The sequence below is a fragment of the Pteropus vampyrus genome, unplaced genomic scaffold (assembly GCF_000151845.1).
Source record: "Pteropus vampyrus isolate Shadow unplaced genomic scaffold, Pvam_2.0 Scaffold212, whole genome shotgun sequence".
NCBI classification, from domain to species: Eukaryota; Metazoa; Chordata; class Mammalia; order Chiroptera; family Pteropodidae; genus Pteropus; species Pteropus vampyrus.
In genome coordinates, this window is record NW_011888993.1 from 931,596 (window position 1) to 945,141 (window position 13,546).

The window sequence follows — 13,546 nt, forward strand, 5'->3', positions numbered from 1 at the left end:
TTGTCCTTAGCCTGTGCTCAGCCTGAGCCCCCAGACAGCCCTCTTGAGGACAGGCTAACTGGGACCTGCCATCCCACACCTGATACTTCCTACTTTCATTCATTCCTCTCTATGAAAGCAAAACTCTTTTCTTCCAACTCTTGAAGTGCTTGCAGATTTTATGCTCTCCCCAGGGCACGGTCCCTCTCACACCCCTCGAAGTTATTCTTTTGAATGAACGTGCCCCTTTACGAAATGCTAGTTTTATGTTTCCCACAAGGCGGACCAAGGCTTGACAATTGCCCGTTTCTTACTCAAACTTTACTCCGGCTCCTGTCCCCACAGGCCCACACATGGCCCCCGCCCCTCTGAACAAGCGCTGACACGCAGACAAGGCTGCGCTGACCTGAGCGGAGAGTGTGTTGAGCACAGGGGGACTGTCCCTGTCACATCGCCTTCTGCTCACCTTCCTGCCACAGAAAAGCCCTCTCCTGAGATGTGAGCCTCATTCTGGGTTATTATAGTCTTAGAATGTTAAAAACAAGACAACGGGCCCCAAACAGGGTCACTTATGCTAAGCCCCAAGTCACCAAACTTAGATTTGACTTAATTGGTTTCAGCCCATCCCAGGAATGGAATCTAAAACCTGTCAATCAGGAATTACCGGGTCATTAGTGAGGTCACCTGCATGACAGACCCCACCTTCCCCTAAAGGAAAGTGACCTTGCCACAGTCAGGTTAGTGTAACTTCCTAGTTCCACTCCCTTCTGTCCCTTCTTCCTCGGAGCGCCTTCCTGTCTGCCAGATGAGATGCACCCCATCCACGAATCGTGAAATAAAACCAATTAGATGTTTAAATCTACTCAGTTGAATTTTGTTTTCTTAACAGGAGTAAAGTCTCTCCTTAACGAAGTCTGAATCTGCTTTTATGTGTCGGGTCCTGGGCGGTTTCCCCACCTGGCTGCCCCCAACCCTCCAGGAGCCCCTGACTGCCAACGCCTACGGTCGCCCTGTCCTCCCTCCGCCCCTGCCTAGCCCAGAACTAGGATCTGGACCTGGGGAGTGAGGGGCACGGGGAGATCCAGGACGCCGAAAAAGGACACTCAAATCGGGACCCCCGGGACCCCCACGCAGGGACGCGACAGGACGTGGGGACCCCACTCGGCTGCAGAGGATAGAGGCTCGAGGAGGGACCCCGGGGGTGGGGAGGATGCGCAGGACGAGGGCCTGCGGCCGCTTGCAGCGAATGAGGCCAGTCCGAACCAGCCCGTCCCGGTCTCGCCTCCAGCCCCGATCCCGCGCACTCACCATGTCCCGGCCGCGTCCCGGGCTCCTGGACCAACTCCCTCCGTCCCGCGACCAGGGCAGGGGAGACAACGTCCACGCGGCGAGCGCGCCCGCCCCCAGCCCTGATTGGACGGTGCTCGGGCTCCCCGCGCCCTGACTGGACAGTCCTCGAACCCTCCTCCGAGCCCTTATTGGACAATGCTGCCAGGTCTCTCCCTCCCGATGACCCTGATTGGATAGTAACCAAGGCCCGTCCCGCGGGACCAACCCGCCTCCGCTCCCAGCAACGCCACTCCCCTAGCGTCCTCATCTAGACTATGAGTCCTTGACTCAGTTTCTCTGCGGAGCGCCCCTTGTCCCGAGCCTGGGCAGGACAAGAGGGCCTGGCGACACAGGAGACAGGAGTCGCCGGCGTCGAAGTCACCGTTGATCTGTGCCCTGTGTTTAAGAACAAAGACCCTCAAAATGACGTCATCTCGAGGATGGCTGGGTCGGGCTGGCGTTTGACGTGTGACCTTTGACACAGGAGGCCCGTCCTCTTGCCCCAGCCCCAAGTCTGGGGCTTGAGGTCAGCAACCCAGCGCCCACGGTCCTTTGCCTCCGTGGGAAATGGGACCCTGCGTCCCAAGTCTGCACGCAGGATTCCGTCTCAGCACAGAACAGGTGTGTGTATTTTAAATCAGGTGTGTATTTTAAATCGGTTACTGTGTGTGTCTCTACAGAATCTTGAAATACAAAAGGCTTTGATAGCCCTGAGGCAATTGAATTCTCATTTTAACCGATTTAAGAAAAAGCTTGAGGGGAAAAAAAAAAGACAAATAAATCTGGGTTGGACCTGAGAATTTTTATGTACGCTGATTAAATTGGGCCAAAACACCTGGAGCATTTCCTATGCCTGCTCATTTCAAAAATGCCCTCCAGCTGTGGCTAGAGTAAAAGTATAAACTGATATCATAATCGCTTTACTTATGAACATAATGATTTTAAAAAGCATTTTTTCTAAAGTCTGCAAAAAAGGTTTTAATCATTTTCATAAAAATTACAGTGTTTAGGCGAACAAATGTAAGAATGGTTTCCTATGTAGAAAAGATTTCTAATTAGAAATTACTTTTGATTTAGACACTTTTAAAATATGGAGTTTTTGTGTGTGTGAATTAGTATAGAATGCTGCATTCCTAAAGGTCAGACTGAGATTAGAAATGTGACTGGCTGTGCCCACTTGCCCCAGACTCCCCCACTTCCCAGCCCATTACTTTCCTGTAGGACCTCTCCAGCGTTTATGCAGGAAGCAACAGTTTCACCTAAATGTTTTGCTTTCTTAATTTTATTACAAAAAAGTATATGATACACACATTGCAATACAATTTGCTTTTTTGGTTCAATTAAAAATAAATTCCACAGCTCTTTCATCTCCATCTGTGACTTCCTTCATCTTTATAAAGGACTGTAAGATGGTACAGATTTAATAACCAGTTCTCTCTATGTAGACACTGAGCTTATTTCCAATCTTTTGCTACTCAAATATTCCTGTATTTGGGGGGAATATAACTGAAAACAAAAGCTGTCAGCCCAATAAACCTCTCGCAAAGACAGAGGAGAAAATAAATAAAAAGGTTTATTATTGAATCAGCACTAAACCACAATGTGATGAGCATTGAAAGCAACCTAAGAAGCCGCAAAGATGATAACAACAAAATACCAAAATATAAAACCATAAAGACAGAAAGAACCCATGGCCCCTTGTATAACCAAGCAGGTACACCATGACCAGTCCTCAAGTGAAAAACCACAGTATCGGTCGCACATAGCTCGTCATCAGTGCTCCTGATAGTTAGGTGACCATCTGTGTTAGCTAACTGACTTCATCAAAAGAAAAAAAACGTGTCCTATCTTTTCGACAGGAGATTGTTTTGCAACCTGCAGAGAAGCACTAGCAGGAGGTAGGCTCCCACCCTCCCAGAAAAACCGCATGAAGAGCACTATCTGCCTTGACGATTGCATTTCAAAGAGAGGACTCTCAGGCCCCGGACGGACTACTGGGTGGTAAAGCTGGAAAGAGCCTTATTGGGTTTTTTAAAGGTTTACACACATTTCCAAGGACAGAGAAAGACACTCTACAAGTTCTCGAAAGAAAACACTCAGAAAAAGGAGGAGGTAAAAATCTTTCCTTACTTTCCACAAGGAGAATTAAGGCTCTTATTTTTAACTTGCTTTCACATCTATAAAAAAAGGTATGTATCAAGGGATCCGGTACAAGAGCATTAACCTCCTCCAAACTTAGACTGAAATCAAAACCGGGAGGTGGTCACATAACATGGTAAAATAAATATTTGAAAATATTTTTTCAAGTTTAAAAATTGTTTTAATTTCTATTGCAAAGTACGTCGTACTCAGAAGAGTGCACTAAATGTTTTACGCTTAGTTTTAATAACTTAAGTAAAAAATTGCTCCGTTTAAGATATAATACATATGCACTGTAGACTGAGCACCCACATTCATGGACTGGGGCAGCTGCTGTCCCCCGGGGGTGCCCCACCCCGACTCAGAGCCCTCCAGCCCCTAGACATAATCACCACTCTGAATTTTGTGGTTCAATGTTTGATTTAATTGCCTCATTTGCAATTTTAGAAAATGAACATGACCAGAATTACACTGAAAAGCCTTTTCTGGGGTGTGTGCATCTGTGTTTTGTTATATTTCTTTATACCTGACCTATATCTACATTTCCTTTAATTACCCCCAAAATGTCCTTTAGAACCTGTCGCCCTCAGATCCAACACAAACCTGGTGTTGCATCTTCTAGTATTTTAAGGAATTATAGAGTAAAACTGACTTCTTTCGAAGTTCTGTGAATTTTCATGGAAGTATAGCATTCACAGAATGAGCTGTGCAACCCCCAAATTCATACGTTGGGGTCCTGATCTCCAGCACCTCAGAACGTGGCTGTTTGGGAAACAGGGATCTCTACAGAGATCATTAAGGTAATGTAAGGTCACTGGGGTGGGTCCCAGTCCAATCTGACTGGTGTCCTTATGAAAAGTGCTCGAGATACAGACACGCAGAGGGAAGCCCACATGAGGACACACGGAGGACGTGGAGTCTGCGATCCAGGAGTGAGGCCTCAGAAGCCAGTCCCGCTGTCACCAGGCTCAAACTCCCAGCCGCCAGTGCTGAGAGGGCACAAATTTCCGCTTTTTATGCCACTCGATCTGTGTTGTTTTGTAGAGGCCCCAGCGAAGTGTTTACTGGCATGAGGACAAGCAGGCCAACGGAAAGGGTTTCACAACTCCAGAAACAGACCCCACACACATGGTCAGTTAATTTTCCCAAAAGGCGCTAAGGTAATTCAGGGTAGAAATGATTCTGGAACACCTGGAAATCTCTGTATAAAGTAACTCATCCCAACTTCTAGGAACAAAAATTATTTTGAGATGGATCATAGACCTAAGTGTAAAAGCTAAATTAAAATGGAAAATAACAAGTCTTGGCTGTTCTGAAATGTAGGTTTTACTGTTACTCAGGTATGGTGAGGCCAACAGGGCAGAAGGCGAGTGCCACCCGAGAAGATCATTTGTTACAGCTCCTCAGAGGGGGCACGCCCAGCCACCACACTGGGCCACTCTGGGCAGCAGCAGGTGGCCAGGAGGCAGAAGGATGAAGGGGGAGTGGGGGCGAACGCCCTCACCATGGTTTATGTAGGATGGAACGGGTGAGGCATGGGAGGCAGGTCTCAGGCTGGCTGGCCTAACTCCAGGGGGCTCTGGGACAGGGGCTGCCCGGAGGAGTCTGGCATCCGGCCCTGGAGTAATCAGAGCAGACAGAGAGTGGCCACCGTGAGGAGGTAGAAGGTGGCCTCTGCGTTGACTGGTTTGCATCTGACAAGCAAGGTCCTGAAAGAGTTGTTTACTGTCTCAAAGACCTGGCCACCCTGAGAGGTGCCTTCTCTCCAGGTTCACTGAACCCCCCAAATGTCAAAGCATCAGAATACAGAAAATAAAAAGGCATGAGTAACACATTGGTGAGGATGTGGAGAAACTGGAACCCTTGCGCAGTGCTGGTGGGAATGGAAAATGGTGCGGCTGCTGTGGAAACGTTTGGTGGTTCCTCAAAAAGTCCCACGGATGACCGCCTGACCCGGTAATCTCACTCCTAGGTATACAACCAAAAGAACTAAAAGTAGGTGTTCAAACAGGGGTACACCAGATGTTTTCCCTTCTCCGCGCTTCCCCTTCCGGTCCCGGGGCTGCCGGGAGCGGAAGAGGAGGTGGGCCTTGAGTTTGGGATTGCTGGAGCCTCAAGGGTGGGCGGTGCTATCCACCTCCTCCAATCGCTGAGAAGAGCTGGGACTCCGCGACTGAGCCCAGGGGCTGGATCCTCCCCTTTAGGGCGTGTCCGAAGCTGGAATGGCACTGTGGGCGTGGCTGACGCGGGATCCTCTCTGGGGCGTGGCTAGGACCAGAACGAGAACCAACTGTGAAGCTGGGGGCGTGCTCACCGTGCCCTCCTAGAGCGCCTAGGTTACCGTGACACACAGTAAAATCTTCTGCAAGCAATAAACGCTTATTTCCCCCAACGCTTTCCTCATGCTAGCAAACTCCTGTAAAAAGATATTCCCATTCTTGGAATGTTTCTTCCTTGAAAGTCTTATTTCTTCCAGAAATGGGGTTATATTTTTGTGCGTTCCTTTCTTCCATGTGGCTTTTCTTACTAATAAATGCGTTGTGATGTTCTATCCTGGCCACTGGATGGCGACCTAGCTCTTATAGTCACATTTGTGAATATTTTTGTTTTTGTGCGTTAGGTAGACCCAGGAAAGTGCATGTGAATTCCTCAAACACATTCTCATTAAGTATTCTCTCTATCCCCCACTCTGTTTTCTGCACTGGGAGATACAGCAATAAATGAACACAAAAATCCTTGCCCTCATCCTTCTTAGATTCGGGGAGGGGGGGCAAAATATTAACCGTATTTTAAAATAGCATATGTAACAAATATATCACAATCAAGACAGGGGAGTGGCTGCAAGCACCTGTCCCTTCTGCTGTATCCCCCAAGGCCTGCACATCTGTTTCATTCCCATTATACATGAGAAGCCTCTAAACTACAGAAACCGCTCCTCCCCCTAGGGAGGAATGGCCCACAGTGCCATTCCAGTTTCTGGGCAAGATGCTTCTGATACTGATGGGCAGGCCCAAGATGACTGAGGCGGGGCTAGGGTAGGCCTGGGACTCTGTAGACTTCTCCTGGCTGTAAGCTGCCATCTTAGACCCCTTAGAAGCTCAGGTGTGCAGTGGATGGCAGGTGGGCTGTGCTGGGACAGCTGGTTGGAATTGCATTAAGTTAACAGGTTCAATTTAGAGAGAATCGAAAATTCTTACAGATCGTCCCTTTAAGGACGTGTCCGTGTATTCAGAATCGATAACTTCATCACACTGTAGTGTACACAGATCAATTCCGAATGAATCACAGACCTAAACGGAAGAGCTAAAACTATAAAACATTGAGAAGAAACACAGGAGAAAAGTCATTGTGACCTTGGATTAGGCAAAGATTTCTCTGAAAGGACAGAAAATGTGACAAATACACACCAAAAAGATCAAATGGATCCTTGAAAATTTTTAAGATTTGCTCTTTGAAAGCCACTGTGAAGAAAACGAGAAAGCAAGTGACAACAAAGAGAAAATATTTGAGAAACACATACTGATGAAGTCATTGTATGCAGAATAAAGACTTCTTTCAATGGAGAAAAAGCATGACCACGGGAAGGCCCGGTCACTCTTGAAATCTCCTACTTCGATATGCTTTGGAAGTACCAGCTGACAGCATTCTGGGATAAAGGGCCACGAATGCAATTAATTCAGAGTTAATGGGTGGGAATATTCATAATTTACATATGCATATGCATGTATACACACAGAGAATGATCAATCAAAAGGGGCAAAATATTAACATTGGAGAAACGGGATGAAGGAGTTCCTGGTACTATTGTTGAGACCCTTCTGTAAACTGGAAATTATATCAAAATTAAAAGTTACCCCCAAATTGGTTCCTCATGTGTACTGTAAACTTACAGTCACCATGAATCCCCTCATTGAAAAGTGATTTTGCTGCGAAGAGGTGGGGCAGCCCTGAACCGCTGCTGGTGGGAATGGGAGCTGCCACCGCCACTCTGGGAAAACAGCCCTGCAGTTTTGGGAAAAGTTAAAGACACGTTATCGTACCGTGCCTAACGATTCAACTCCCAGGCATCTATCTACCCGAGATAAAAGAAAACACAGTGCTGTCCATGGATGTTCACGACAGCATTATTCATGATTCACCCCAAACTGGAGATATTCAGATGTCCACACCTGGAATCTCAGTTGGTGATGGAAAGGAATGAAGTACTGACACGCGAAAACAGAGATGAACCTCAAAAGAACTGCACTCACCGAGAGCAGTCAGACACAAAGGACCACGTATTTTGTGAGTCCATTTATATAACATTTCTAGAAAAGGCACATCTACCGAGACAGAAAACCAGGAATGGGAGGAAAGGATGGATTCAAAACAGACAGGAGGGCTATTTCTGAGGCGATGGGAATTTTCTAAAATCGGTAGTAGCGATGCTTGTACAATTGGACAAATGTCCGAAAAATCATCCAACCCTACGCTTAAAATGGATGACTTCATTGTTATGTAAATTTCCTTCAACGAAGCTGTAATAAAATGTTTTGCCAGCAGAGGGCACCAGAGACCAGAAGTTCAACTGAGACTCGGCCCGCACGAGTCTTAATTTGCAGACTACTTTCCCCTCCTCCCACTTCATGGAGGGAATGAACTGGACCCTCAGGAAGAGATTCTACGGGCTCTCCAGGCCGTGGAGGTCGCACTGGGGAAAAGCTGCTGCCTTCATTCAGATGATGCCATTGGAATTAACCATCGGCTCACTACAGATTTGCTGGGAAACCTTCCAACAGCCTAAAACAGCCGTGGCTTGACTGTCGAAATACAACCTCAGCACCCCCAACCTGCCCAGCCCCATGGGGAGAGTGTCAGAAGCATGCAGGACCCCCCTGGAGGGTGAGAAGCCACCTCGGACTCCCCAATGGAGACGCAGGCGTCTGAGGAAATAAGCACACAAGAAATGCACACGCAAAAATGCACTTGGGTGATCGTAAATGTACTCCATTCCGTCATCCTTCCGGCAATGCATGAGCACGACGGACAAGGAAGAATGAATTAAAATAAAAAATATCCTGGGGTGGTGAGTAGGATCACGAGCACATGAGAGAGAAAGTGATGAAGCCTCGCTCAGAAGAGATTTTTCGATTGAGTTCTGAAAGGTGTTTGCTGTACAGGAGGGAACATGGGTCTCTCATCAGTGACCTGACATCGAACCAGTAAAGCTGCCCCCAGATTCCTGCCCACGAGAACCGGCGAGATGATAAAGCTTTACTGTTTCAAGCCACCAAGTTTGGGGGCAATTTGTTCTGTAACACTAGCTAATACATCTGGTTTCTTCAGGAGCAACGGCCAGGGCCAGGAGATCCAAGACCCATTTCCGGAACGGATGCGACTTCCTCTAAGCTTGGGTGGATGGTGAGCCATCCCGTGGCAGGAACTTAAGTTAGATGTGGGAGTCTTGGCTTAAGACTTATAAGGCTACGTCTTGGAGGAAGCTGACCTGGGTTCACATCCTAGCTTAGATATTTGGTGACCGCGTGACCTTGGGCAGGTCAGTTAACCTCTCTGGGCCTCAGTTTTCTCATCTGCAAAATGGGGATCTTGGGGTTCATGGGCGATTGAGTGGGTCACGATGACAACTTAACGGCTCTGTTGAGCTTTGTAGAGGGTACAATTGTGTCCTTGAGAACGATTCCTTCAAATTCTAACCCACCTCCACTCGGCTCCCTCCTCCCCGCCATCCCCACCACCACCACCACCACCTGGAAAAGTGACCTCATTTGGAAATCGGGTCATTGCAGATGTAATTAGTTAAGATGAGGTCATGCTGAAGTAGGGTGGCCCAAATCCAATGACTGATGTCCTTATAAGAAGAGAGAAATTCGGACACAGAGACACACGGGCGAGAGGCCACGTGAAGGTGGATGCAATGGTCAAACTGATGTGTCTACAAGCCAAGGAAGGCCAAGGACCGCCAGCCATGGTCAGAAGCTGGAAGAGGCAGGAAGGACCCCTGGAGCCTTCGGAGGGAATGCAGTCCTGCTGACGCCTTGATTTTGGACTTCCGGCCTCCAGATGTGAGAGACAAGATTTCTGTTGTTTCAAGCCAACCATTTTGTGGTCATCTGTTACAGCAGCTACAGCGGCTCGTGAAAGGAACACAAGCCTCTTCCCACCGGTGGCAGAGAGCAAACCTCGATCGATGCCAGATAATTCAATAAATTCACTTTTCCTGGGGCCAGGCCTGAGTTCAAGGGCAGACACGTGGGGTCCAAGAGTGGGGGCAGCTGGGGCGTATCCTGCTCTTAAGCGTCTCCCAGCCTGGCCAGCGTCTTCAGAGGGTCTGTCCCGCTGCTGTTGTCCATTCATTCGCTGGCACTTGGGGCCTTGAACCTACAGGCTTTCCGCAGCTTCTCCCCCACTCTGACACTTGGCTATTGTCTCTTGCTCACGTGGGCCACTGGAAAATTCTGGGAGTAGGAAAAGGGGCAATTGAAGCCTATCACCACCTCCCTGTTGTCACCTCCACAGTCTCGTCTCCACCCTGGGCTTCCTTTTGAGCCCACTGCCTCACCCACAGCCAGCCCAGGTGACCCTACGGCCCCTGGGGGCTGGGTCTGAGATCTCCAGAGCAATCCCAGAGAATTCCAAAGCTTCGGAAAAGTAAACCCCTTTTCTCCGAAACTTTCATCCAGACCTTGGACTTCCACCAAGTAAAGCACAGCTCAGAAGCCAAGAAGGAAATCTGTGCTTCCTCTTTGGCTATCTGCTGTGTCATCTGTCCCCTTCCCCAGGGCCTAAAGAGGCCCTGTCCCTGCTGGTCAGCCTGGCGCAGAAGAGGAAGAGAAAAAGAAAGAATCAGCGGGAGCACACACCCGCAAAAGTACCAAAGATCGCCCAGCCCCACGCGCAGAGATCGCAAAAAGTCAGAACGCAATGGCTGCCATAAAACGCTTCGGACTTCTACACGGACCTAGAGTTTTTCTTTTTGAAGAACTTCAGATCTGTGCCATCCAGCAGAACTTTCTACGATGATGGGACTATTCTGAATCTGTGCTGTCCCGTGCGGACAGTCCCCAGCCACACGTGGCCACTGAGCGATTGAAACATGGCCAGTGGGCCTGAGGAACTGAGTTCTAAATTTTATTTAATTTGTCTTCAACAGCCACAGGTACCCAGTGGAAACCAGAAGAGACAAGCCAGCCTCAGCTGAACTGGTGTGTCCAGCTGTAAGTCTACAAACACAGAGAGGAGAGCCAAGCGCACAGAGGGAGGCAATTAGCAGGCTGGGTCATAAATAAAATACACTTCAATTAAGGGCCAGTCGAGGGATCATGGGTGAAAACCTTTCTTTGCGGTTCGTCTATACGGCAGCCCTCGCTTTCCCTGCCCCGCCTGCCACAAAACCCAAGTTATGCGTTTGCATCAGAACCTCTGGGGGCTACGCATCCCGAGATCTGAACCCTCACCTCAGCCCCTCTCTCCCCGCCCGCCGTGACAAAGCACAGATCGTGGGAAACGGGACAGGTCTCTGGTTTTGCATGGATTCCCAAGCCAGCACACCGCCCAGGAGCCTGCGGCCGGCTGTGACAGTGCATTAGGATCCCGTCAGCATTGTATGAATTTTTAGTCACGGAGATTAACACAAGATTAGCTCCGATCCAAACCATATTTGTTGGAAAATGAAATAAAGGGAGGATGGAGGTCTCTCTGAGGTGGTGACCTCTGAGCCAGAGGTGAAGGGAAGGAGGGAGCCCATGGCTACCAGGTGGGGGGCTATTGCTGGCAGAAGAAACAGCAAGTGCAAAGGTCCCGGGGTAGGCAGAAACTTGGCCTCTCACCCCGAAACTCCAGACTGATCACTTCGCATCTCACGCAGGCCTCTAGCTTCTCGGCCTGGGCCAGAATGGGACGCTGGAACCCCTCAACAGCCCCTTACTGGCCCCACCCACTTATTTCTGAAGCCAGCCCAGGCCTTGAATACTCACCACTCCTTCCCACCTTGGCCTTGAACTTGAAAAAAAATGTACCAGCCTCAAGGCCTTTGCGGTAGCTGTTTTCAGGTCTCAGATCCTCTGGCCCTAGGCTTGGAGGGCAATTGGGAATGTGTAGCCCGGGGCTCGGGCTCAGGGAAGCTGGATAAAAGGGAGTTATCGAGTTTTCCCAAAAAGGGGGCTTGAAGCTTCGTTTGCATTGCATGTTATTTAGCATCATAAAATGTTATCAGCCCATACCTAAGGACCGGAGTGAGAGCCCTCTGCCCCCCCAAAGCTCAGTCCTCAACTCCTTATCTCCTGCCATAGGCCACTCCTGGGCATGGCGAAAATTCATCAGGAAGCTCACCAAACAGTGCAACTACACGCCGCCCAGCTCCTCCCCAAGTTGCAGCCTCTGACCCCAAGTCCCAAGCCCCCCAGCCCTCGTGAACATCCTCGCCCCCCGCCTGCGCCCGAAACTGCCTGCGGCTCTGCACGCTGGCTTTCCCTGCCGTGGGACCGCAGGAGTTAAGGCGCAGCAAGGGTTGCTCTGATTGACAGCCCGGCCGCAGCGAGCGAGGATGTCAACCAATCAGAGACGGCAGCCGCGACGCACGTGGGCAGGCGGCCTCACGATTGGTCAGGGTCTCCAGCGGCCGCTCGCGGAGCCCGAGCCCACGTGCAGCTGCTGCCTGTCCATTGATCCGCACCGCGGTGCTAGGAGGTGGCGGGGCGGGGTCGAGGCGGGACTGGGGCGGGCCAGGGAGGGGCCCGACGGGACAAATGGCCCCCAGGGTAGGGGGGTCGGGGAAGGCTCTTACTAGGCTGACCTGCGTGGCTTCTCTCTTACCCCTTCTGAATCTCCATTCTAAGGAAGGGGGTAGGCCGCGGGTCTCCTGGAGGACCCCCGGGTCCCCGGGCTGGGGAGGCGACTGGAAGGGCGTTGAAGGGCAGAAGCCAAGTAAAGAAGGGACTTGGTGCCGCAGCTGTGATTAGGTTGCAGAGATCCCTTTCCTTCTGCCTGAGAAACTCCTTCTAATTGACTTGGCCAACTCTTACTCGCCCCTAAAAACCCTTTCCAGTGGTGTTCGCCCGCACTTGAGGAAACTGTCTCAAAACTAAGTGTCCTTCTCTGGGCTCCCCCAGCCCCGACTGCCCTCCCCCGCGCCCCCATCACTGTGGGTCAGCACAGCTGAAGGCACCAGAGTGTTTGATGGATGAACACAGGCGTAGGGAATGCAGTGAGGGTGCTGGAGGTCAGGAAGGGGGTTAAGGCCCAGGACCGGGTCCTGGAGGGGAGACCAGGGGCGTGGTGTAGTGTGGGAGGCCCAGGGCTGTCCCTGTCGCTGCCCAGCCTCCAGCCCTCAGGACCTGCCTCCTCTTGTTACTTTTAGAGCCTTTGCGACTACTACTGGAAGATGACCTCTTGGGGCCGTCTGGGCTCCCAGGAGCACCCTCCAAGGATGGTGAGCCCCCAGGAGGGCGTGGTGTGGCATTAACCCCTGAGGGGAGGGGAAGAGCGGGGGGGGGGGGGGGGCTGGGCTCATCCAATTCTCCTGCTTCTGATGGAGGGACAGGAAGGGGGGTGGCTAGGCCTTTGAGCTGGGGTCACCACCCCATCATACCTAAGGACAGGTGACAGGTGAAATTAAACTTCTTATCCCCCAGGCCTAAAACACAACCTGTTAATGTTTTACGAGCAAAATCCCTCCCCCGCCACCCCACCTCTGGGACTCACTTTCCAACAATTTCTAACAATTTTGGCCTGGGGTGGGCAAACTTCTTCCATAAAGGGCCAGGGAGGGGAATACTTTCGATGTTTTAAGGCAAGATGCAAACTGGAAGAGACTCCACAGGCACTTGAGTGGCAAGAGAGAAGGCAAGTTACCTTCAGAGTAGCGGGGTCCCATCTCACCCCACCCCCACCTTTCCAGGCTCATGCCGGGGCCAGCCCTTCAGCCATGACCCATCAGAGCTTCCTAGATCTCCTCAAGAAGCAGTTCCCCAGGTGAGGACGCTTCAAGGCCCCTCTGTGGCCTTAAGCCAAAAGACAGACTAGTGGGGGAGCCCGAAGCAGAAGGGAAACCATCCTGGCTTTCATCTAGATGTTTGATTTCTCTGGCATGAACGTGCTTGCA

The 13,546-nt window shown here is 50.4% G+C and overlaps 2 protein-coding genes and 1 long non-coding RNA gene across 3 annotated transcripts in view; 2 read left to right on the forward strand and 1 right to left on the reverse strand.

Moving 5' to 3' along the window:
• The window catches only part of LOC105300432 (zinc finger protein 77-like), a 12,174-nt gene extending 10,798 nt beyond the window's left edge, over window positions 1-1,376 (reverse strand). The window contains exon 1 of the mRNA XM_023538074.1: window positions 1,288-1,376. The gene's annotated coding sequence lies outside the window, so the exon portion shown is untranslated. The remainder of the gene's footprint in view (window positions 1-1,287) is intronic.
• Window positions 1,377-1,554: 178 nt separating this feature from the next.
• Window positions 1,555-3,623, forward strand: LOC111747123. Its single transcript, XR_002783391.1, has 2 exons — window positions 1,555-1,929; window positions 3,168-3,623. It is a non-coding gene; the product is annotated as an uncharacterized LOC111747123 (long non-coding RNA).
• Window positions 3,624-12,200: 8,577 nt separating this feature from the next.
• The window catches only part of LOC111747131 (transducin-like enhancer protein 6), a 4,343-nt gene continuing 2,997 nt past the window's right edge, over window positions 12,201-13,546 (forward strand). The window contains exons 1-3 of the mRNA XM_023538119.1: window positions 12,201-12,288; window positions 12,803-12,874; window positions 13,343-13,416. Of these exons, the coding sequence (XP_023393887.1) occupies window positions 12,827-12,874; window positions 13,343-13,416 (122 nt within the window). The 5' untranslated portion in view covers window positions 12,201-12,288; window positions 12,803-12,826. The remainder of the gene's footprint in view (window positions 12,289-12,802; window positions 12,875-13,342; window positions 13,417-13,546) is intronic.